Genomic DNA, 24,702 nt, shown 5'->3' with positions numbered 1-24,702 from the left:
AGAATTAGGAAAGGGATGGTCGCACTCAGGATGACATCCAAATAGTATTCCTTTATTAAATACATGTACATAGCTGTACAACATCCTACGCGTTTTGGACCTTAGTCCTTAACCACAGTCTCTATTTCTGGCTCTACATCTATATCGACCCTGGATTGATCCCTCCTGATGACTTGCCTGGCAATGTTCTCCACTGCTCTTCTCCTACTCCTGTTCAGGACACCCCTCATTTGGGTTGTATCGAGAGGTTCCTTCTCGGCTTTTGAGCTCCAGGCCCAAGATCACCCCCCCAGAAGGGGGGTTCCCTCAGAGGCCATGGTAGCCTAATACTCCATCACTCAGTTCTTCCACCAACCACCAACCACTACTACCCCAGCAGGCTGACCCTGGGTATATATAGGAGCCCTACTCCCTGCCAATACTAGTTGGGGATTGGTCAGAGTTCTCAGATACACCCCATGTCACTCCAATGCCCTCTCCCCACCTCTTTTCCAGAACCTTCCAGAAACCAGAGGTAGGGGCAAGAGAGATGAAGCCCCTACATCAAAAACAAACAAACAGGCCTAGCTTTTATCTAGGCCTGTCTAAATTTACCTGCACTGGCTGAAACAAAAAATAACTACTACCTCTAACAACCTACCTACCTAAGGTAGAGGGTGCTACACTTAACATGACAGAAGGTCAGTTATAATAAGGAGCATTATCACTCATGTGTGCCCAGAGCTTCATCTAGCTATTGAACTGCATAAACAATGTACCTAAACAACTGTGTATTCAAAACACTAATTATTTTAAGTATGTAAAATAAATGTGGTTCAAAGTGGAAATATTAGTCATGGTGAACAAACAATCCTTAAAAAAGTTATGGGAATATTTCACTTATGTCCAGAGCAAATCAGCTAGTTCCATTTTGAAAAAAATAAGTGACTATGTACGTCCATTTTTTGAAGAGGGATATCTCGGTAACAGCAGCAGCTGCTGCCACCACCGAAATATCCATCTCTTCAGGCGCCGGTCGTTTGCACGATAATGGTGGTCTACATGGTGGGTTCGCCACGAGATCACTGTTATCGGCGGCAGGAGAGGTGCCACCCCCCGCTGCTCTCCCGCGCCCTCCGCCACTTACCGGAGCTGTCGGTAGCAGCGGAGGTGATCGGGTCCTGTCTGTGCCTGGGTATAGAGATGAGTGAGGCTAATGCTGCGTACACACGATCAGACTATCTGGCGGACTTAGTCTGGCGGACAAACCGCCGTAAAGTCTGCCAGACTGTCCGAACGAGCGGACCTGACCACATACGTGACTTTTCCGGCGGACTAGGTCCGATGAACATAGTCCGCTGGATTATCCGCCGTACTTTTGAAATGAACGGACTTTCCCACACACAGGAAAGTCCGTCCCACGCAGAGGAAAGTCCGTTCATTTTGAGCGCGGCTCCAGGTAGCCGGGACTAGCGAAGGAAGCATCGCTGGCCCCGTCATCTGGTATGGAGTTAAAGGGGAAGCCCTACGCCGTAAAAACGGCGTGGGGGTCCCCTCTAGGTCCATATCAGACCCTTATCCGAGCACACAACCCGGCTGGTCAGGAAAGGGGGTGGGGAAGAGCGAGTGCCCCCCCTCCTGAGCCGTACCAGGCCGCATGCCCTCAACATGGGGGGGTGCTTTGGGGAAGGGGGGAAATGTGGCCCTCCCACCACAAAGCACCTTGTCCCCATGTTGATGAGGACAAAGGCCTCTTCCCGACAACCCTGGCCGTTGGTTGTCGGGGTCTGTGGGTGGGGGGCTTATTGGAATCCATAAGCCCCCTTTAATAAGGGGGCCCCCGGGTCCCGTCCCTCCCCCCTATGTGAATGAGTATGGGGTACAATGTACCCCTACCCATTCACCTGTGAAAAAAAAAAAAAAAAACACACAAAGGTTAAAATAGTTTATTGCACAGCTCCAGGGGTCTTCTTCCGTCTTCAGAGGTCTTCTCACCGGACTCCTCCGCTCTTTTGCTAACTCTTTTACTAGCGGAGGAGCCCGGCTTTCTTCTTCATCAACGCCCTCTTCTTCCGACTTCGGGGGTTCTTGTCCCCCTCTTTGGTTCTTCTTGCCGGGCCTCCACTTTAAACAGTGTAAAAACCAAATAAAATATAAGAAAATAATATAATAATAAGAAAAAAAATATTTTTTAAAACACCTGTCCCTTCCCAACAAGCTCGCGTGCAGAAGCGAGTGCATACGTAAGTAGCGCCCGCATATGAAAACGGTAGTTAAACTACACGTGAGGTATCGCCGCGATCAGTAGAGCGAGAGCAATAATTCTAGCCATAGACCTCCTCTGTAACGCAAAACATGCAACCTGTAGAATTTTTTAAATGCCGCTTGTCACTTTTTTAAATGTTGTCTTATAACATATATAATGTTTGGGAGTTCTAAGTAATTTTCTAGCAAATATGTAAACACCGAGTCTGAAAAAGAGGTCTGGTCCTTAAGTGGTTAATAATTTCCTGTTTTTAGTTTAGCTCAAAAACACAAATTCAAACCTAACTGTCATTAACCCTTGCTTGGCTTTCATGCCAAGTACGGTTAAAATAATAAGAAATGTGGCTAAAAAGAGTAGCATACTGATGTCAGGGAAAGAGGCAGCAACAAAATTGCTAATGGCAATCCCAAACTGTCTTGGATCGCTAGTCTCCACTCCCAGAAAGGCATCAGAGTGAAATGTCCCTCAGTAGAACTCCATCAGCAACAATAGACCTCCCCAGCATTAATGAACCCCACTGTAACAATGGATCCCCCCCAGTGACAATAGATTCCCCAGCAGCCAGCATCAATAGACCATGCAGCACACTGCAGTACCCCTCTCCATTACATAGATTCAGTGCTGGAGGTGCTGGAGCTGCCATCCCCTGTGTTCCTACTGAAAAAAATATTGTGTATGGTACATCTGCCAAGTGGCATCTGTATCTTCAGACAACCTTAGCTTGCAGCATTTATTTCAAAGGACCAAAGTCTGTAATTCAAGGTGCTCTTGGACAGATAGTTTTTCTCATTTTTGTTTTGTAGAATAAGCTATGAAATTCTGTGGAGAACATTATTTCCTCTGTTTGCAACTAAACCTTGTTCTCATTATTAATTTATTAATAAACATAGAATATGGCAATGCATTGGTACAGGGGCTTTAAATGGTCAACTTTAGTTTTTGTACCAAAAAAGAAAAAACTGTGGGTTCTGGTCTATTCTGCTAATTAACTTTATTTTTTTTACAGTCTTCTAAATAAAAGAATACTAAACACATTTAGAAAAATCTTAAACATGCTTATTTAACTGCTCAGCTGTGCGGTCAGTGATTCTTTATTCTTGCTCAGTATCAGTAGGGATGAGCCGAACACCCCCCCCCCCCCCGGTTCGGTTTGCAGCAGAACATGCGAACAGACAAAAAATGTGTCCCCTTTGACCCTTCAGATTGTGTATGGATTTAAAGGGGAACACGCACCATTTTTTTTTTTTAAATGGCATGGAGTCACCCCCAAAAATCCATACCAGACCCTTAACTGAGCATGCAACCTGGCAGGCCAAAAGAAAAGAGAGGGATGAGAGAGCGCACCCCCCTCCTGAACCGTACCAGGCCACATGCCCTCAACATGAGGAAGGTGCTTTGGGGTAGCCCCCCAAAGCACCTTGTCCCCATGTTGATGGGGACAAGGGCCTCATCCTTACAAGCCTTGCCCAGTGGTTGTGGGGGTCTGCAAGCGGGGGGCTTATCGGAATATGGAAGCCCCCTTTAACAAGGGGACCCCCAGATCCCGCCTCCCCTGTGTGAAATGGTAACGGGGTGCAGATGTACCCCTGCCATTTCACAAAAAAAGTGTCAAAATGGTAAAAATGACAAGATATGGCTTGGGACAAGTCTTTTTATTAAAAAATAAAAATGTCCCACAAAGTCCATTCATCATCTTCTTCTCCTCCGCCAACGGACCGAAAGAGAAATTAAAAAGCCACGACTGACCTGCCTCCATGGGAGGCTCCTGCCATAATGACCATCCTCTCAGATGACAGTTCTTATATAACGCCACACTGTAATGTTCCTGGGTGACCCCACCCCACTCTGATGCACAGAGACTTCCCTATGGCTTTCCTGGGGCATCAGAGGGGGCGGAGTCACCCAGGAACAACACCATGTGGCCCCACTCTCAGTTATAAAAAAACATGCCGTTTTTTTCAATGACTTCTTTAGCTGTATTGCTGGGACCGATAATTCATTATAGCCGCAAGTACTTTTAAATTACTTTTTTTCCTTTAGAAATGTCATTTTGTGCAGGGACTTTTATAAACACGGGAAACATGCACCACTTTACACATATACTATAGAAACCCCCCAGGTACTATAAGCATTATTAAAATCACTGCTCCCCAAAAAACTTCAGTTTTTAAAACTTTTTTTGAATTGATACATATCCTGCCCCAGGTCCCCAAACACTTTTTATGACAATAGCGCGCATATAAGCCTTTAAAATAAGCACTTTTGATTTCTCCCATAGACTTTTAAAGGGTGTTCCATGGCTTTTGAATTTGCCGTGAACACCCCAAACACCCCAAACTTACGTTCGACTGGAACATCGGGCTCATCCATATTGCTCAGCACAACTTGAAAGCAGGTCCTCTGTCCTCTACTTAATTTCTGAACAATCTGTGAGAACTTCCTCTGAGCCACAAGTTCTTGAAAAAGGCCTTTTCAAATTATACCATGTCTGAGTATTTTCTTCTGCAAATTTACTTGCTACCACCTTCGTCATTTAGCTCTATTGCTCATAGTTTTTAAAGGGTGTTTCAGAAACCAAAGTGTTGGATGTAAACCATTTCAACACAATAGCGTGAAGACAAGTTAAAGTGGCCTGTTAGTCAATATTATAATATAACTTTTAGTGTGGCTTTAGTGGTACTTAAATGCTAAAGCAGGTTGATGATTTAGGGCCAATGCCCGCAACTTTACTAATGACACTGGGCAAGCTTTATCAGAGAGATTCTCTCGGGTCTAACTGCACTCCCGATAGGAATCAATTTACAGGCTGTGTCTATTTGCCTAAACCAGGCATGTCCAAAGTCCGGCCCACAGGCCAATTGCGGCCCGCGTTCTGGTTTCGGACGGTCCATCTGGTAATTTTGACATATCTTTTGTGGCCCCAGTGCATCCCCGAGCGCCAGGGGCCACAAAAGATATACTAGCTGGCTGCCTTGGAGGGGGGCGGGACGAGCGCCGTACATATAGGAGGATAATTTCCTCTTTAAAAGGAAGTCCCGTCTCCTGCACTGCCATTGGACAACTGTTCTGTCCATCACAGGAGGCGGGACTTTCCAGTAAAGAGGCCACTGAGAAAACAGGAATTTCTCCTATATGTCTGTTGGCACTAGTCCCGACCCCCTCTCTGTCCACTCCGAGGCTGAAGATGGGCATCGATCAGGCTGCACTGATGGCAATGGTGAGTCTGCATTCAGGACAATGTGGGGGCTACTGCATTCATGGCAATGTGGGTTCTGCTGCATTCATGGCAATGTGGGTTCTGCTGCATTCAGGGCAATATGGGTGCTGCTGCATTCAGGGCAATGTGGGTGCTGCTGCATTCAGGACAATGGTGAGGCTGCAGATGGGCACTGATTAGGCTGCATTGATGGGCACTTACCCTTATTTTACTTCAGTTCTTTATTTAAAATTTAAGATTTTTTTTCCTGAAACTGCCCTCTTAAAGTTAAGGTGCATGTTATAAGCCGATAAATACGGTATATCCAAATAGCACGCCCAAGCTCATCTCTTCACCCCACACGGCCACAAAGGGAAAAGAATTTCTGTGGGGCAGTGTATTAGTGCTCGGATGAACACACTCAGACCAAATTTTAATGGTTCAAAGAATGTCAGACAAAATGGTCGGCCCTCACGTATGTTCACTTCATCAGATCTGGCCCTTTTTGAAAAAAGTTTGGACACTCCTGGCCTAAACAGTGTCAAAAACATAGGTCCTCAAGTAAGATAATCGAGTAAGAAATATTTTGAAAACTTGACTCTTTATTGTATAGAATAGAGAAATGTGATTATGACAAAGAAACAAAATTTTCCAGCTGATAAGTGCACAGGCTATTTAAATATATATAAATGGAATACTGAATATATTGTTTGGGTAGTAGCTGACACTTTACCACTGTAGTTATATATTTAAGACAAGCTTGATCGAATTGAGTACAGCTTTTTACCAACTGCATACTGTGATTAAACATTTCATTAGTTTATCATTGCAATATTGCATTTTTGAGTGTTTTATTTGAGGTGTGTTCAGCCAAGTCAGTTGGCTTTTCCTTTATTGTTATTTCTTTATGGTGGAATGAGCAAAAGTTTCTAGTGATCTGGGCAGCAATAAATGAATTAATGTGAAGTTGTTTTACAATGGTCTAACGTTTTCCAAGCAAATAACCAAATGTTTAATGTTAAATCCTAATGCCAAGCATGTAAAGCAGTGGATAGATGAGCAGTCAGATAGTAAACATAAATATTAGTAATTAATGTTTTGTGGCACTCCCAGTCTTCCATATATAAGACAACAGAATGAATAGAGAACATATTGTGAAGGAAATCCATTTAGAAAAACACACTTTTAGGTGAGCTGTACAACCAAAATCCATCATCATGAGTTACGGTGGTCACTCCTCTGCTGGATCACACCATGGAAGCTGCCATGTTGGTAGTCATCTGTCTAAAATCCCAAGCCACACATATGGTATTCCTCATGGAGGATCTTCAATTAGCCATCATGGAGGATCCCACTTCTCTCACCACCATGGGGGATCTCATGCCTCTCATCATGGAGGATCCCACTCTTCTCACCAGCATGGGGGATCTCATGCATCTCATCATGGAGGATCCCTCTCTTCTGGTCACCACAGGGGTTCTTATGCTCCTCATCATGGAGGATGTCATAATTTACATCATGGAGGTTCCCATACTTCCCACCATGGAGGCTCCCACATATTCCATTCTACAGGTTCTCATAGTTCTCCTCATAGAGGATCCCATGCCACCCACCATGAAAGTTCCCATAAAGTCCATCATAGTAATCACTACAGAGCCCCCAGTGTACATGGAGGATCAGGAGGCAAAGGAATCTCCATATCCAAGCACGTTCATGGAGGTGCTCACAGCAGCAGTCATAGAAGCATCATTAGCCATCATGGTTTGTTCAATGTCAATGGGAAGGAAACCATGCAGCATTTAAATGATCGTTTGGCTTCCTACTTGGACAAAGTCTACTCCCTAGAGCAGCAGAACGCCCAGCTTGAAAGGAATATCCGGGAGTGGTATGAGAGGAATCAGCCCAGCACTTTACCTGACTACAGCGGCTTCTTCAGAATCATTCAAGAGCTTCAAGGGCAGGTAAATAAATGATCAATTTATATTTTTAGAAACTCACCCTGACACCTACAAATTTAAAATAAAAAAAACAGACTAGGCATATTAGGCATCTTTATATAGCACCCAAAATGGGCCTCAGTGCATTTTGTTCATGATTTTGGGCACTCTGATGTGTGTTACAGAAAAATATAGATTAGATACATAGATAAATTTTTCTGCAGCACACTAGATGACACTGGAGGACAAGGCAGCCCAGGGCTGTGTAGAGACCTGAATGGAGTGTACACTTTGTACACTTTCAATAAAGTTAATAAAAAGGTAAACAATGCATTGTGTTGTAAAACCCATGGCACCACTCATCACTATTGGTGAATGCCAGCTGAATGCTAAAACTGAATGTTTTAGCATGCAGCTAGTGTAAATGTACCCTTAAGTCATATTACAGTGCAAGCCATAATAGATATGCAGTAAGATACCTTAACTGATACAGAACAAAGCTTAGGTAAATACACTCTATGAATTTATACTTTGCAATAATTAATTAACACCTATCATTTCCAGATTTCCTCAACTTCTGTGGAAAATGCCAGGATTGTATTACAAATAGACAACGCTCGTCTAGCAGCAGATGACTTCAGAAACAAGTAGGCCTTTCTATATGTCATGTCTTTCATGATTATTATCAATATCAGCATTAATTGCTTTGTCTTCCTTTTGTCACCAGGTATGAAATGGAACGCCAACTGGCAAGCAGTGTTGAGGCTGATGTGAATGGACTTCGTATACTACTGGAAGAACTTAACAGGGAAATATGCCATCTACAGGCACAAGTAGAAAACCTTCAGGAGGAACTGCAGCTAATGAAGAGGAACCATGGGGAGGTGGGATAATTGTTACACTTTTTATAAGCTAAATCAGACATTTATTTTAAGAAAAAATAATTCTATAATGTGTTGTTACAGAGCAGGTGGAAATATTGTTGAAATCACTTTTGCTTTAGAGGTATGCTGCCATCCTGGGCCATCTGTGGAAAATTGACAACTTTAACACCTTTTTTTTTTATCTTTTTTTATTTGTCAATGAACTATATCTGGTCTCCCACGGTACACAGACGATGGAAATGCAATTATTTCAGTACATAAAAACTGCTAAATACATTTTCTCATCAGCAGTCAGAGCAGTCTTGTGACTTCTATCAGTGTCCAGCTGAGCACTGGTTAAAGCTGGTAGGAGGAATTTTCTGACTGTCCTATAAAACTGCAAGACTCCTAAACCTCTGTCTGTTTAGTGCTGATTGGCCCTGTGCTGATAACATGCACGCTACCAAGAAAAAGAAAACTCTGTACCAATACACACCAAACAGAGCATTTATCAAGGGACAATGGAAGGAGGGGAGGATCAGAGAATCAAACAGTCTTTTTACACAATGCAGAGGATTAACCTCTTAGGTTCCATACAGGGTTTAGTAACACTTTAAATTATCTCAGAAATGTCTCAAACTATTCTCAAATGCATCTAAAAACCCAATACATTTGCACATGGAAATAATCCCAAAAGCCAAGTCAACACAGGTTCTAAAGCACACATTATGAAGATCTGCAGAAATGCACCCATAATAACACAACTAGTTTCTAACATTTTTACTTACAGGAAGTCAACGCTTTGCAAGCTCAGTTGGGTGCCAGGGTCAATGTGGAAGTGGATGCTGCTCCATCAGCTGATCTGAATAGAACCTTGTTTGAGATCAGAGAGCAGTATGAGAATCTGATGGAGCGAAATCTGAGAGAGGTGGAAACTATTTTCCGACAACGGGTACGTCTTTTTGTAGACTAAAAAAGCTTGTTGAACCTGTTAGAAAAATAGTGGGATAGCAATCGATTACATGTTGATCATTAGGCCCTATTACTTCATGGGTATATTCCAATAAACAGTAAATATTGATGAGAATATGTTCAGCTTTATTGCTCAGTTATACTGTACCATCCCAATCTTCCCATTACAGTGAACATCAGGACCACTGCTCTCATACAGAGGTCCACCACACCCTTTGCACAGTCACAACTACTCGGGCCAACAGCCACGCTCATGTTTCCTGATCAGGGATGTGAGTGTTTATTGGGGCTAGGGTGCAACTGGGCTTTAAGGCTGTTGCCTAAGTACACAAAGGAAATAAAATGCAGTGGCATAACTTAAAATATCTAAAAACTAATATAAATGTGCAAATTAACTTAAGTCTAGCTACTGCATATTAAAAATGTGTGACAGGTTTCTTCAGAGAAGATTAGGAATAAACCTCCTTTGACTTTATATATAAAGCTATATGGAAATCAGCCTCCATATATTAAGGGGTACATGACTCTTACAATGACTCTAACAAACTTTCTATTTATATAGACTGAGGAACTGAATCGTGAAGTTGCTTTTGGTTCTGAACAACTCCAGTCTGTACAAACTGAAGTCATTGACTTGAGACGTACCATCCAAACATTGGAAATTGAATTGCAAAGCCAGCTCAGCTTGGTAAGTGTTTATACCAGCCAATTAATAAAGTTTGTGTCAATGACCAGTTGCTGGTCATTTTAGTCTGTAAACATCTTAGGTTCATTCTACAAAGACTAACAGTATGTATTGTAATTACCAATTTTTTTGTATAAATCTTTCTCTATTTTTCCTCCAGAAATCAGCTCTAGAAAACACCTTGGGAGAGACAGAAGCCACATTTGGGGCTCAACTTGCCCAATTACAATGTTTGATAAACAATGTAGAGTCCCAGCTGGCCCAGATGCGATCTGACCTGGAACGTCAGAATCAGGAATACAAGATCCTGATGGACCAAAAGACTCACCTGGAGATGGAGATCGCCACCTATAAGCGCCTATTGGAGGGTCATGATATCCAGTATGTATTTCACACAGGACAAGTAACTGAACTAATATTCCTTAAAACATGCAGGCCTCAATTTATAGCAACATCCATTCACACTGAATCTTTTAAAGCCCCATACACACTATCAGATTTTCTGCTGATTTTTTCCTTCAGATTTACCAAAACCATATAATATGAGGTCAAACCTTAGGAGTTTCAATTTGCATGCAATCAGGCAGGCCCTTGCACTATATGGTTTTGGTAAATCCGAAGGAAAAAATCAGCAGAAAATCTGACAGTGTGTATGGGGCTTAAGAGGAAAGAAATAATCATTTAAGAGAAAATAAATAATTGTTATATTTAATATAATTTTTCTATAATTTATTTGCTATAATATTCAATCAGCTACCAGAATAGAACAATACAATTTGGAGAACAGCTTAATTCTAAAACCAGACAATTCATAAAACGTTTCCATTTTGTTTACCAATATATTATTTAAACCAAGCCATACAGAATAGTCAGAATACCATATATTTCTTCATTATTCTTTACTGTGTGTTTTACATTTCAGCACTTCAAGTCACAGTTTTCTAGGAGACAACCATGGTATGTAAACATATATTGTCTTAAAGTGATTATAAAGCTATATTTTTTTTAAAAACAAACATGTCATACTTACCTGCTTTGTGCAATGGTTTTGCACAAAGCAAGCCCGATCCACCTCTTCTATCTGCTCTCCTGGCTCCTCCACTGCAGAGTGCCCACCATAGCGACTTGCTATGGGGTTACTGGTGGGGGCTTGCTCCCAACCTGGCTCTGTGTGTCCATAGACACACATATAATGTGGCTTGAGCCCACCCCCCAGAGCAGCTCCTGCTGCTGTCTCTAAATCTATATGGAGGCAGAGAGCAGAGAGAGCCACTGCCCTTGTGCACAGGGTTAGAGCGAGGTTGGGCTCAGTTAAGTATAAGGGAGGGCTTGGGGCTGCACATAGAAGGTTTTTTTTATGCAGAGCATGCCTTAAGGCGAAAAAAAAACCTTTAGGCATTAAAACCACTTTAAAAAGCAGGGCATGAGCTGGTAGAAATATGTGTAGAATGTAAAATATGGGAAACATTTTGTAACGAAATGTCACACACTCCGCTTGAGTGCTTTCATCATACACCACTTCCTCCCAGTCTGAATACAGATATCAGATATTCCAACTGCTCACAAGCACAAAACAAGACAATACTTGTTTAGCTGCTGACATGGACTCTTTATTAGAACCAAAATTACAAGTCTTATATACAGTAAAAGAGGAGGTCCCCCCTCCTGCTCATATTACTCCAACAATACATCTGTAAACAGAAACAGAATTAACATGAGCTAATTAATTAATCCCTTAAAGCAGCCGAAGTGACTCCGTGCCCTCCTGAGCATTGTTATGATTAATCAGGATTTCACTACAGGTCAGACTTGTTGTCACCAAACTTCACACAGTAGTATAAACACAGGACACCTTCTCACAATAGCAGGCGTTAATTACAATTAACAATACAAACAGTACAACTATTGTAGGAGTAGACTGTCCGGATTCTACCCAATTCTAGAGGCCAATATGATCAGGTCTCTGCACTAACATGTTGAGTTCAGAATCAAACAAACCAAGAATAGTCTTTAGATATATCCTGGGAGATATTGTGGATAAATATTACTGTCCCATTTTAAGCGATCCAAGACATACCTTCCCAGTCACCATTTCCAATATGGCATACACAGGGTTCTCAGAGTCTGTGTGTCATGGGGGACAAGGAACTGAATCCAAAGTAACACCACCTAAAGGGTCCGCAGGCATACAGCTCACAAAGCGCACCATTCCCCCTAATGCCAGGGCCCCTAATCGGATATCTTAGAGGCTAGCATTCAGTCCCCTCCAAAAGTCCCGGGTGAGTCTGTCACACATTTTAACTAGTACCTGGACATTAGTGGCATTTAGACACCCCATAGGGTTTGGACCTCATTGCAGATCCTTAACCGCTTTCCGACTGCCTCACACAGATATACTGCAGCAGAAGGGTGCGTACAAGCAGATTACCTTACCTGCACATTGCCCTTTAAAAGGCGGCTTGGGGGCGCACGTGAGCGCGATTGCAGACTTGATGTCCGCAGGGATACCCGCGATCATCTCACAGAGAGGAAGAACGGGGAAATGCTAATGTAAACAAGCATTTCCCCGTTCTGCCTAATGACACTGACACTGATCACAACTCCCTCTGATTTGGAGCGGTGATCAATGTCGTGTCACACACAGCCCCTCCCCCCCAATTAGAATCACTCCCTATGTCGCACGTAACCCCTACAGTGCCAGCTAGTGGTTAACCCCTTCCCTGCCAGTCACATATACACAGTAATTAATGCATTTTTAATTGCGCTGATCGCTGTATAAATGTAAATGGTCCCAAAATTGCACTAAAAGTTTCCGATGTGTCCACCATAATGTCACAGTCCTGATAAAAAATGCTGATCGCCGCCATTACTAGTAAAAAAAAATAATAATAAAAATGCCATAAAGCTATCCCCTATTTTGTAGACGCTATAACTTTTGTGCAAACCAATCAATAAATGCTTATTGCGATTTTTTTTACCAAAAAAATGTATTAGAATACGTATCAGCCTAAACTGAGGAAAAAAAATATTTTATATATTTTTTTTGGGATATTTATTTTAGCAAAAAGTAAAAAATAATGCGCTTTTTTCAAAATTGTCACAATTTATTAGTTTGTAGCGCAAAAAATAAAAACTGCAGAGGTGATCAAATACCACCAAAAGAAACCTCTATTTGTGGGGAAAAAGGATGTACATTTTGTTTGGGAGCCACGTCGCATGACCACGCAATTGTCAGTTAAAAACGACGCAGTGCCGAATCACAAAAAGCGCTCTGGTCTTTGGCCAGCCAAATGGCCCGGGGCTTAAGTGGTTAAAAAGGCGACCCCATACCATTACCTGGGGGCTAGGCACCAGGATGGGGTAAGCCACCCTATTCCATTCTCCCTCCCTCTGTATCCCACCCCACCCAACAACCATTGTCCTCATATGCCCCCCTTTGGTTCTCCTATGACCCCTACCTCCCTTATCTGCTTTTTTCCCATAACAACCCCATGAACAAACTCTGACACAGAGACCTTCTTGAGAGATTGGAAAGGATGGATTATTTATCAATACTAACTCTTTTCCTGTACATGTGCAGCATTTGGCCTGTGGTAGCTTGCCCTATTTGGGATTACTATCCATTATTCCTTCTGGAATTCCAACAAAACAAAAAAAGTTCTTGCCCTACTCCTCATGTATATGTTTATATGCCTCGGTCTGCCACCATTTTCTATCTCATATTTTCTCTACCTTTGAGACCCCTGTTTTGATGGTCCCCCATAAGATTTTGTGCTTTGCCGTAATTAACCAAATCTCTTATGCCCCATACACACGATCAAAAATTCCATCAGAAAAAAACTTGGATGGTTTTTGCAACGGAATTCTGCTCAAGCTTGACTTGCATACAGATGGTCTCACAAAAACGAAGTTCAATGCTTCCGAGCATGCGTCAAATTGTTTCCGAGCATGCATGATTTTTTGCGCGTCCGAATTGCATACAGACTAACGCATTTTCAGATAGCAACATTTTCCGATTGAAAATTAGAGAATCTGCTCTCAATATTTTGCTGGCTGGAATTCTACCAGCAAAAGTCTGATGGAGCATACACACGGTCGGAATTTCTGACCAAAAGCTCACATCCGACTTTTGCTGGCAGAATTTCTGATCGGGTGTATGGGGCATAAGTTTATTGGTCTATAATGACTTTTGTCAGATTATACAAAAACAATGACTTTTGTCTCCTGCAACTCTACCTTTATTTTGGCCACTTGGCCTGCATTTTCTGTATAACTGTCGATCCTTGTTTTGTATTGTATTAGGAAAACTTATTAGTAGTAGTAGTAATAAAGTTCCTGTTTATTAAAAGGCCACCCCATCTATATGATCTCCATCTTAATGGAATTAATTTACTGAAACCCAATACCAATCACTTTTTACTCTATAAACATTTATTTTAACCAAATATATTTCCAAAATGCTATCTGAAATTGACGTTGCATAAATCACTATGTAGCCAGAAATTTCCAGTCCTTTTTTTCTGAGTTCCATGGCAGTCACATTATCTACTGTGAATTTTGATATGCCAGGCTTGTATATGGGACAAACAGCATTCAAAGTGGTAATATTATGAATGATTAGACAGCAACCTGCTTCCCTTCCTACCATGTGCCAATGGTGGGCTTTGGTCCAAAAATGATCCACGGTAGTTTTCAGATGTGAAAATGTGGAATAGTCTTGCACAGGAACTTATTCTAGCTGTAGACAGTTTCTACAAAAGTTGTGTGCATTCAGGATACTGCAAAACATAAAGGAATAACTACATTTTAAAATACATAGTTGACTGTTTGTCCAAGGCAACCTTTCTCAACTTGTTTACTAAATAAATACATTTCAGGTCTCGAGGTACCCCTGCTTATGGTACATAAGCGTTTTTCTCAACTTGACTAATTATGTAACAATAACAATGATAATTGGAATATGGTGGATTGATATGAGGAACATAGACAATTTGCATCCCTTCATAATGTGACATAGATCTTTATTAATTTGAACAATCATATCTTCTACTTTCAGGATCTCACCACACAGTGAAAGTTCACCATGTGACTAGCCCCGCTCATTATAGACATCATCAAAGTCATAATCAGCATCATAATCACCATAATGTTTGTTAATGTGTTTCTGACTCTTCTGGAGAACCCTGTGGATAATAATATTACCCTATCTCTAGAAAGTCTTTTGGTGTCTTCCTCTGTCTTCTTCTTATGTGGCCTTCAGTATTTGATTCACCTAGGCAAAACTTGGCATGAGACATGAACAAGATCCACCAAGATACCCAGTAGACACAACTGAAATTATGCAAGGTTTAGGATTAGTTAGATACAGTATGTGTTCATCGTTAGAGGTTGGTGGTAAACTATTCAAGTTTACCTAAATTGTAAGTTAATTTCAAGATGTTAACCCACGTGTTACAAAAGCTATGGAATTCAGGCCTTTGAACACTTTTAAAGATCCAAAATGAAAGAAGATCTTTCTGTGTACCCAACATTTTTAGGTATTACTTTCAATACTTTTAGGGCCCAGGCACATTCATCTTGTTACAATAATGCCTTTTAATACGCAGATGTTGTGCCAACATGTAGTGCAATGTGTTGCAGTGCCATTTATTGTGCAACAGCATTGAATGCCACTCAAACGCATGAACAGAATGCATCTATTCTATAGTATGATGCAGTACACAACATGGCACGACACTACTATGTTGTAGTGCTTTGGAGAAAACAATAGAGCGCAAGCATTTTTACCTGGGACACATTGAAAACAAATAACCTGTGGTACCACAATACCCTAAAAAAGTAGTTTGTGGTGAATGTGTTACTGTAACAATTTTAAGTGTAAACAAGTTCTTAAGGTACATACAGTTGCAATGCAGTTTTCTTTACAAAAAAGTGAGTTGTTCCATAATCAGTCATTTTGAATTACAATGATTATATGCAAAATGAATTAGAATATGAACCAGTCTGATCGCTATAGAATAAAATATGAATTTTTGCTGAATTCTCCTTCGCAATGTGGTTTCCGAATGAAAAGACCCAAAAACAGCATCTTGAAATGTGCCTATAGTACGTGAATGCACATGTAAATCGCGTGCTTAATTCAAAAGGAACTCTAGTTTTCTGTTGTGAATTTAGAGGGTTTTATTAACATAATCCTGTGCAGGTTTTATTATAGAGTTGAAGCATCGGTTTTATAATATGTTATGAACCTATTTGTATTGTCCACCATTGTACATATTAATGGATTAATAGCATGCAAAATGCATATTTTATTGTGGTGGACATACTAAACCCTAGATTCTGGTTATTTAGAATGTTTTAGGATTATTGTGACTAAATGTATATTCTGGTGTACTACTGCAGTAATCTGGTGAAATTTGATCATCATTCTCTTGTCCTTGTCACCTACTACATTTTCAATAAAAAAAATCCTATATTCATGCAATCAGCTGTGTGTGTGGTATTTATGATGCATATGATTTTTCCATACTAAAAAAATAAAATAAAAAGCAAAACATTTCTAAATAGTCTTTGATATAAGTGCCCACAAGGCACCATTGGACCAGTGCCTAGGGCAGCAAGATCGCAAAGACCTGCATCTATACTCAGACATTACTATCCAACTGGTCATTTGTGGCATAAGTGAGCAAGAAACTGCAGGAAAGGGGGTGCAAGGGATTCTGAGAAGGGTACAACACTCTTTATAGTTGAGGAAGCATATAAAGCAGACCATATGCAAACTCAAGTAGTTTCTATTATATAAATGTGTAGCGGTGCCCCAGTGGGGTCGCTGAGTGTAATAGTTCCACCTGACATCCTGCTCAGTCCAGCACTCACTTCCAGTTACTCCTTACTGAACACTGAACAGTTTGAACTCCCGACACATGGCTGGGCACTTAAAGAGCAACATACAGGTATGTGCTTGTGCCCAGCCGTGCCATTCTGCCGACGTACATCGGCGTGAGGCATTTCTTAAGTCGTTAAACAAGCGGGATTTAACTGTACTTCTGTCTCGGCCTGATTTCATGGTTTTTGATACTGGATTCACCATTTGCTGGCAGGGGTCTGCAGTCTCCTTTGGTGTAGCAACTAATACCAACTGAAAAGAGTCTTTTTGTGCTAGCTGTGTTCTAAGTGGACCTATGCATGACTTGCCCTGCAATTTTCCCTGCTGTCCATCTCCTACTCCTATTCAGGACACCCCTCATTGGGTTGTATGGAAAGATTCCTTCCCAGCTCCCAAGCTCCAGGCCCAAGATCACCCCCCCCCCCCCAGAAGGGGGGCTCCCTCAAAGGCCACCACAGCCTAACATGCCATCACTCAGTTCTTCCACCCCACAACTCCTCCCTCCAGCAGGCTGACCCTAGGTATATATAGGAGGCCTGCCCCCTGCCAATCCTAGTTGGGGATTGGTCAGGGCTCCCAGATAAACTCCATGTCACCCCATGTCACTCCAATCCTCTCTCCCCACCTCTTTTCCAGAACCTTCCATAAACCAGAGGAGGCGCCACAGAGATGAAGTCACATATCAGTCACCTGCTGCTGCTCTCAAACCACTCCCAACCCCAGATCAAAACAAACAGGCCTAGCTTTTAGCTAGGCCTGCTTAATGTACCTGCACTGGCTGAAAGAAAAAAAAATACTACCTCTAGCAACCTACCTACCTAAGTTAGAGGTTGCTACACTCACCCCCCACCAGATATCACCTGGTCCCCAGCTGGGAAAATTTTATAAAATGTTTCCTGAACCCAGGAGCAAGTGCATCCCATAAAATAAGTTGGATGGGGGAAGGGACACAACTTGTACAGCGAACTGTACAAATAAATATCAATACAAAAATAGAAAAATACATCTTTGGTGGGTATTTACAACTGTACGGCATGACTAAGACACTCCTAACTACAGGTCCCTGCAGCTAACAACATATACACGTTTTTGAGCCAGAGCATCTCTTCCTAAGAAAATATACTCGCTGGCATTCTTGTCCTCTAGAACTATGGGGAAAGACAGCCGTGCCATCCCTGAAGATCCTAAGAGAAAACATAAAACAGCACATCCTAAACTCACATCTACCTATATACTGTAAAAGCCTCTGCTGGAAGGGGGTTAGTATCCTTCCAGCAAAGAATAATAAGCAACACAACCTGTACATTTTTGCTTGCTTTGCTCTGTCAGAAGGGAACTATAAACAAACAAACAGAACAACAACAACAACAACAACAAAACATGCATATATTCACGATAAACAATCCTTCTTCTGCTCTGCCCCTCCCTGAAGAAACTGGCTCCAAAAGAGGTGAGCAGGAACAGTTACACCCAAAGTGTCCATGAACAGACAGTCCCTTTGTCAGTCACACAGGGTGGCAGGCATAGTCTGCTCCTGCAAGGCAGGGAAATAAGGAAAAAAGTGCACAGACTGCCTCTCCCACAGTTCAATTACCCGGATTTTAGTAATAGTACCGTGGGGCTGGTAGTCTCTTCCAGCCTTTCTCTTCTCTGTGGAAAACAAGTGTATAGGTGCTGCAACCTTCCCACATAAAATCTCTGCCCAGTGCTCAGACCTTGAGGCTGCTGACACCTCCAACATACCAGAATAAGGGATGGCCGGCACTCAGGATGACATCCAAAATAGTATTCCTTTATTAAATACATGTACAGAGTTGTAAAACAGCCTATGCATTTCGGACATTAGGTTCCAGAATGGAACATCAAAAAGATAGTGGGTGCTATAATATATAATTTTAATTCACCTGTGTTGGTTAATCATGTGACTTTTGTATATACTCTTTAAGTGTTAATTATTTGGTTTTTTATCAACCATGACTAAGGCGTAGGCTATTTTACAGCCCTGTACATATATTTAATAAAGGAATACTATTTTGGATGTCATCCTGAGTGCGACCATCCCTTTCCTTTCTCTCCTCTGTCCTTGGGGACTGATTAACTCTCTGCAGGCTGACCCGCTCTGCATATCAGCACCTGGTTCTTGTAAATTATCCTTCTCCGTTGCTATTCCTCTTTAATCTCTAATAACCAGGCCCCAGCCACACCACCTGCCACCCATGACAGCTTGGGCACGCCTAGATACACCCAGACCATGTCATCCTCTCATCCACCCAGGGATCTCTCGATGTCATCCATGATCTGAGAGGGGACATACAGGAAGTCCAAGCCCCACTCCAGGGCCACTCTCTTCTGCACCATCCACTGAAACCATGAGAACTGAAGACTGTCTGCTCTCAATCAGGGTGCTGCAACTCTGCCCACCTTTTAGGGGTATTTCTGGGCCCTCCGGTACCTCCACAGCTGCAGGCTACAAAGTCCTGGAAGCAGGTCCAGTGTGTAGTACCTTTCTTCTTGTTGAAAGGGTCCCAGCCAGGTATGTGGCTCCCCACAATGGCTGCGACCACCATGATCAGAAGCCAGCAATCCGGGCAGAGCAAGCAAAGTCATTCTGCTTCGTCAATAACCCCAAGGGCAAGACCTCCTTTGAAGATCCAGACGGACACCAGTGTCCACCAGTGTCCTACCCTGCTCCCCAGGCAGCCAATGTAAGGTATCAGCCGATTATCCTCCGCCATCTTGCTCACTCTGTCTCCTGTCTGCTGCTAGCAGGAACTTGTTAGTCTCCTCCAGGGTGTGGCTCCGCCCCCCAGCTCTCTGACGGCCAGGCTGAGAAGCAGGCCCCTCTTTGTGCATGCTGCTATAATCTCTTGATTAATGATCTGAAGTTTGCAGGCATGCTGATGCTAGCAGAATTGGCCCAGACATGTCGCTCAGCGCCGACCACGCCCAAGCAACCAAACACAGACAGCAGATGGCTAGGTCCCACCTTTGGTGTAGCAAACAATAGCAACTGAAAAGAGTATTTTTGTGCTAGCTGCAGCAGCCTAGCTCTATCCCCGTTAGCTCTACATCTACTTCTGGCATGTCTTTGCCAGATCTTCTCACTGTGCCTGTCACTCACCCCGGATGGACCCCTCCTGATGACTTGCCCGACAATGTTTCCCGCTGTCCTTCTCCTGCTCCTGTTCAGGAGACCCCCTCATTTGGGTTGTATGCAGAGGTTCCTTCCTTGCTCCTGAGCTCCAGGCCCAAGGTCACCCCCCCAGAAGTGCTCCCTCAAAGGCCATGGCAGTCGAATACTCCATCACTCAGTTCTTCCACCCGACAACTTCTCCCCCAGTAGGCTGACCCTTGAAGAATAGAATTAATATGTAGTATTCTAGTATCTCAAGGACGTTAATGGATGAATAGCATTGATAGTCAGACTGACTTAATAGTTACAAAGTGTGAGTTTATTGTCACACAGTTGGCCTCATAAATATATTGTAAAAGGTATAATAGTTCAGTTCAATGTAGGTAAAAATATATGAAATAAAATAAATAGTTATAAAGCTGTAATAAGCTTATGAAAGCATGTGCGCTTCATGGCTGCTGTCCTCTGTCTCCATGCTGTCTTGTGTAACCAAAAAGAATCAGGAAATTATGTTCTTATGCCCTGTACACATGGTCAGAAATTCAGACGGAAAAGGTCCGATCGGATTATATTGACGGAAAATCCGATCGTGTGTGGGCTCTATCAGACTTTTTCTATCGTAAATTCCGACAGAAAAAATTTGAGAGCAGGATCTCAAATTTTCCGACAACAAAATCCGATCAGACTTTGTCTGATCGTTTGTAGAGAATTCCGATTGGACAAAGTGCAACGCATGCTCAGATCAAGACCAAAGCTATTGGCTACTAGCCTGAACGTAGTCCCGTTGTAAAGAACAAATGTGATCACGATCAGATTTTCTGACAACTTTGTCCGACCATGTGTATGCAACACCAGTTTCGGACAAAATCCGTCAGAAAAAATCAGATGGATTTTGTGGTTGGAATGTCCGACCGTGTGTACAGGGGCTAAGACTTCTGGGAGCATTCAGCTGTTCCAACTTGTCAAAGTCTTTGTGTAAATAGGTCTGTATCATCTCTCCTAGTGGGTATGGAATATGGAAGCGTTGGCTTTATATATTGCACGTGAACTTTATAACCTCACAAAAACATAGAACCTTGTATGGCACACATTTATTTCTGCTAACTTCAGCAATATGCTATACAAAAGGAGATACTAACTCAGAGAGTCATATATAGAGTTTGATTGACAATCCCATATATAACACTTGTAGTTATGTGCTGATCATGTAATATCATATAACCAAACATCTACTAATACAAACACATATTACCAACTTTAACTAAATGAAGTAACTATATATGAGACTACACTAATCTAACTTAATAGGATATAAAAAAATATGTATTATTCCTTTAGCTACATAGATATGTATCTATTTTAGTCTTCTCATGATGTTCTATTCCAATATACCTTATATGTCCTTCTCATACACCAGAAACTTCCAGCAATATTTGGAATTAGATGAAGAATCATACCAAATAAATTGATCAAAGTCATTCACACACACTATGAATATATATTTATTATCACTAATCATAAAACCAAATATGTTTTGCAAGCTTGCCATGAGTAATATATAACACCTATAAGTGCTGAATTATGAATTTGGAATAATATTCTAACAATATTCTATATAGGAGGCCTGCCCCCTGCCAATCCTAGTTGGGGATTGGTCAGGGCTCCCATATACACCCCATGTCACTCCAATTATCTCTCCCCACCTCTTTTCCAGACACTTTCAGAAACCAGAGGGAGGTGCAAGAGAGATAAAGCCCCCAGATCAAAACAAACAGGCCTTAATATATTAGTCATGGTGTACAAACAATCCTTAAAAATGTTCTGGGAATATTTCACTTATGTCCATAGCAAATCAGCTAGTTCCATTTTGAAAAAAAAAAAATTAAATTTAAGCTCTTAATAATTTGATAATTTTTATTTAGCTCAAAAAACACAAATTCAAACCTAACTGTCATTAACCCTTGCTTGGCTTTCATGCCAATTACAGTTAGAATAAAAAGAAATGTGGCTAAAAAGAAAAATATTAGTTAAGGTGATCAAAAAATCCATAAAGATTTTCTGGGAATATTTCACATACAATCTATCCAAAGCAAATCAGCCAATTAATTTTGAAAAAGTACATTGAAGCCCCTAATAATTTCCTGAGTCCATGGTCATGTTATATTCTGGACTGCAGAGTGGAATTGCTCTTCTTTGGGTATCCACGCTGTTACCTATATAATGTGGACACTTCCCCTTGATTGTCAAGTGGCAGAGTCTCCTCAGGTTCGAGAAGACTGCAGTAGCATACTGATGTCAGGGAAATAAGCAGCAACAAAACTGCTAATGGCAATTCCAAACTGTTTTGGATCGCTGGTCTCCACTCCCAGAAAGGCACCTGTCAGGAGCTTGGTAGGAGGCCGAGATGCTGGGATGGCTCCCCTTGCAGCCGAGAGCAGCACAAACCTGAAGATGACACAGGGATGAGGTGCCCACAGAAGCACAGGTTGCCTGGTTGGTCAAGCTGGTTGGCAGGAACTTGGTAGGACAGGCAAAGTTACTGGAAGCAGGTGTGCTTAGGAGGTCCAGTGGATGGGGACCAGTGGAATGTTCAGGTAGCAGAGCCAGGAGCCAGGCTAGGGGTCAAACACAGCAAGACAGTCTGAGGTCAAAGAGCAGCTGAGCCCTTAGCACAGGAGACAGGAATATACGGAGTCTGTTAGCCAGGCCGGAGTCAGATGCAGAAAGCAGGCAGGAGGAAGTCAGGTACAAGCTGGAAGTCAAGCCAAGGAATCAGAAGGAGCAGGTCAGACAAGCCGGGTTTGGTACTTTAGGAGATCAGATAAGCAGGAGATGCAAGGCACAGGAACGCAGGGGAAGCTGACGATAAACCAGTGATGCACCACTGTCAGCAGTGAGTTAAATAGGCAGTGGCGCCCCTATCACTTTGTGTGAGTCATTGCGCATGCACGTTCACCTAATCATGGCACTGCACGTCCATCTTGTGTGCTGATGCGCGTCAGCGTGTCCTTGCCTGTGCCGGTTCACCATCCTTGTAGTATTGAGCATAGGGATGTGCCTTTTTCCCTGACAGTGCCCCCCCCACAAAGGGGCAGCCTTCAGATGCCTAGGCGTGCCCATCTTTTGGGGTGACTGTTGCGGAACCTCTATATAAGCCTAGGAGCGTGTACATAACTCGCAGGTTTCCAAGAGTTTTCTTCTGCAGAATACCCCCTCCACTTAATTAAGAACTGAATTGTCCTACCTCTCCAATGACAGTCAAGAATAGATTCCACTTCAGTTTCATCTGCAACCTGGACCGGAAGTGGGGCTAATTCTTCTCTCCCTGGAAAAGGACTTGAAATAACATGTTTAAGATGTGAGACATGAAATACCAGATGGATTTTAAAAGATTCTGGCAAGGCAAGTTCAAAAGCTACAGAATTAATTTCATGTTTGATTTCAAAAGGACCCAGGATCTTGGGTCCCAATTTCCGGGATGGACATGGCAATTTGAGATTTGCTGATGAAAGCCACACTTTGTCCCCTATCTTAAAGGTAAGGTCACCTCTTTTCTTTTTATCATACTGTTTCTTGTACCCTTCTTGAGCCTTCTTCATGGTATCCTGGAGTATTTGGTAGTTTGCTTGGATGAAGTTTACTCTGTCCTGAACTGTCAGAAATGAGGTTTTAGGAATGATATTAGGTAAAAATGAAGGATGAAAGCCATAATTTGCCCAGAGGGGAGAGTGGTTGGTAGCAGTGTGCAGAGTTATTATATGCAAATTCCACACAAGGTAATAATGAAATCCAGTCATCTTGAGAAAACGAACAAAAACATTGTAGATATTGCTCTAATGTTTGGTTGGTCCTTTCAGTTTGACCGTTACTTTGTGAATGATAGGCTGTGGACAAGCATATCTCGATTGACAGTAATTTGCAGAGGTTTCTCCAAAACCGCGAGGTGAATTGCGCACCTCTGACAATATGTTGTCTCGTATGCCGTGTAATCGGACAATTTCCTTAATAAAGATCTTTGCTGTGTCCATGGTGGAGGGTGTGCGCATCATTGGCAAGAAGTGCACCATCTTGGACAGGCAGTCCACCACTACCAGGATAGTTGTGAATTCCTCTGAGGAGGGCAAATCCACTATGAAGTCCATGGAAATCTTTTTCCACGGTTGTTCCAAGACTGGTAATGGTCTTAACATCCCCCAAGATCTGGTGTTGGACCCCTTGTTCCGCTGGCAGGTTGTACAAGAGTTGACGTATTCCTTACATTCAGATCTCAGAGTGGGCAACCATAAGGACCTCTGGACAAGTTTGGTCATCTTTTGGACCCCAAAGTGGCTAGCCAGCTGGTGGTCATGAAAAGTTTTTAACACTTGTAGCCTGGCTTGCTGTGGGATGAAAATCATGTCTTGGTGCCCTAGGAGCCCCTCCTGACTTTTTAGGGAAAAGTCTTCAGCTTCTGTACACTGAGTGGAGGCCTGCTAAATGGAGGATGTTAAATCAGGCTGGATCACAAGGAAATTTTGAGGGGACAAAATTGTACTGGGTGTGATTTCTTCAGGAGTATCTGGGAACATTCGGGATAAGGCATCCGCTTTTCCGTTTTTAGACCCTGGGCGGTAGGTTATATTGAAATTGAACCTTGAAAAGAATAGGGCCCATCGAGCCTGTTGGGGGTCTTAACCATTTGGCCGTGTGGAGGTAATCTTATACCTCGTACATACAATCCCACCCGACAACAAAATCCATGTTTTTTTTTTTCCGACGGATGTTGGCTCAAACTTGTCTTGCATA

The 24,702-nt window shown here is 42.3% G+C and overlaps 1 protein-coding gene across 1 annotated transcript; it reads left to right on the top strand.

Moving 5' to 3' along the window:
* The first annotated feature begins 6,610 nt into the window (after window positions 1-6,610).
* Window positions 6,611-16,382, top strand: LOC143935786 (keratin, type I cytoskeletal 19-like). The gene is made up of 8 exons (XM_077459896.1): window positions 6,611-7,402; window positions 7,943-8,025; window positions 8,106-8,262; window positions 9,032-9,193; window positions 9,776-9,901; window positions 10,059-10,279; window positions 10,821-10,855; window positions 14,955-16,382. The coding sequence occupies exons 1-8, from the start codon at window positions 6,659-6,661 to the stop codon at window positions 15,053-15,055; spliced, it is 1,629 nt and encodes a 542-aa protein (XP_077316022.1). The 5' UTR covers window positions 6,611-6,658; the 3' UTR covers window positions 15,056-16,382.
* The last annotated feature ends 8,320 nt before the right edge of the window (window positions 16,383-24,702 follow it).

Source organism: Lithobates pipiens, unplaced genomic scaffold, assembly GCF_037356315.1.
Source record: "Lithobates pipiens isolate NorthernLeopardFrog02 unplaced genomic scaffold, aLitPip1_a1.2 Scaffold_28, whole genome shotgun sequence".
NCBI lineage: Eukaryota > Metazoa > Chordata > Amphibia > Anura > Ranidae > Lithobates > Lithobates pipiens.
Note: the sequence above shows the minus strand (reverse complement) of the source record. Positions and strands in the feature narration are given on the sequence as shown.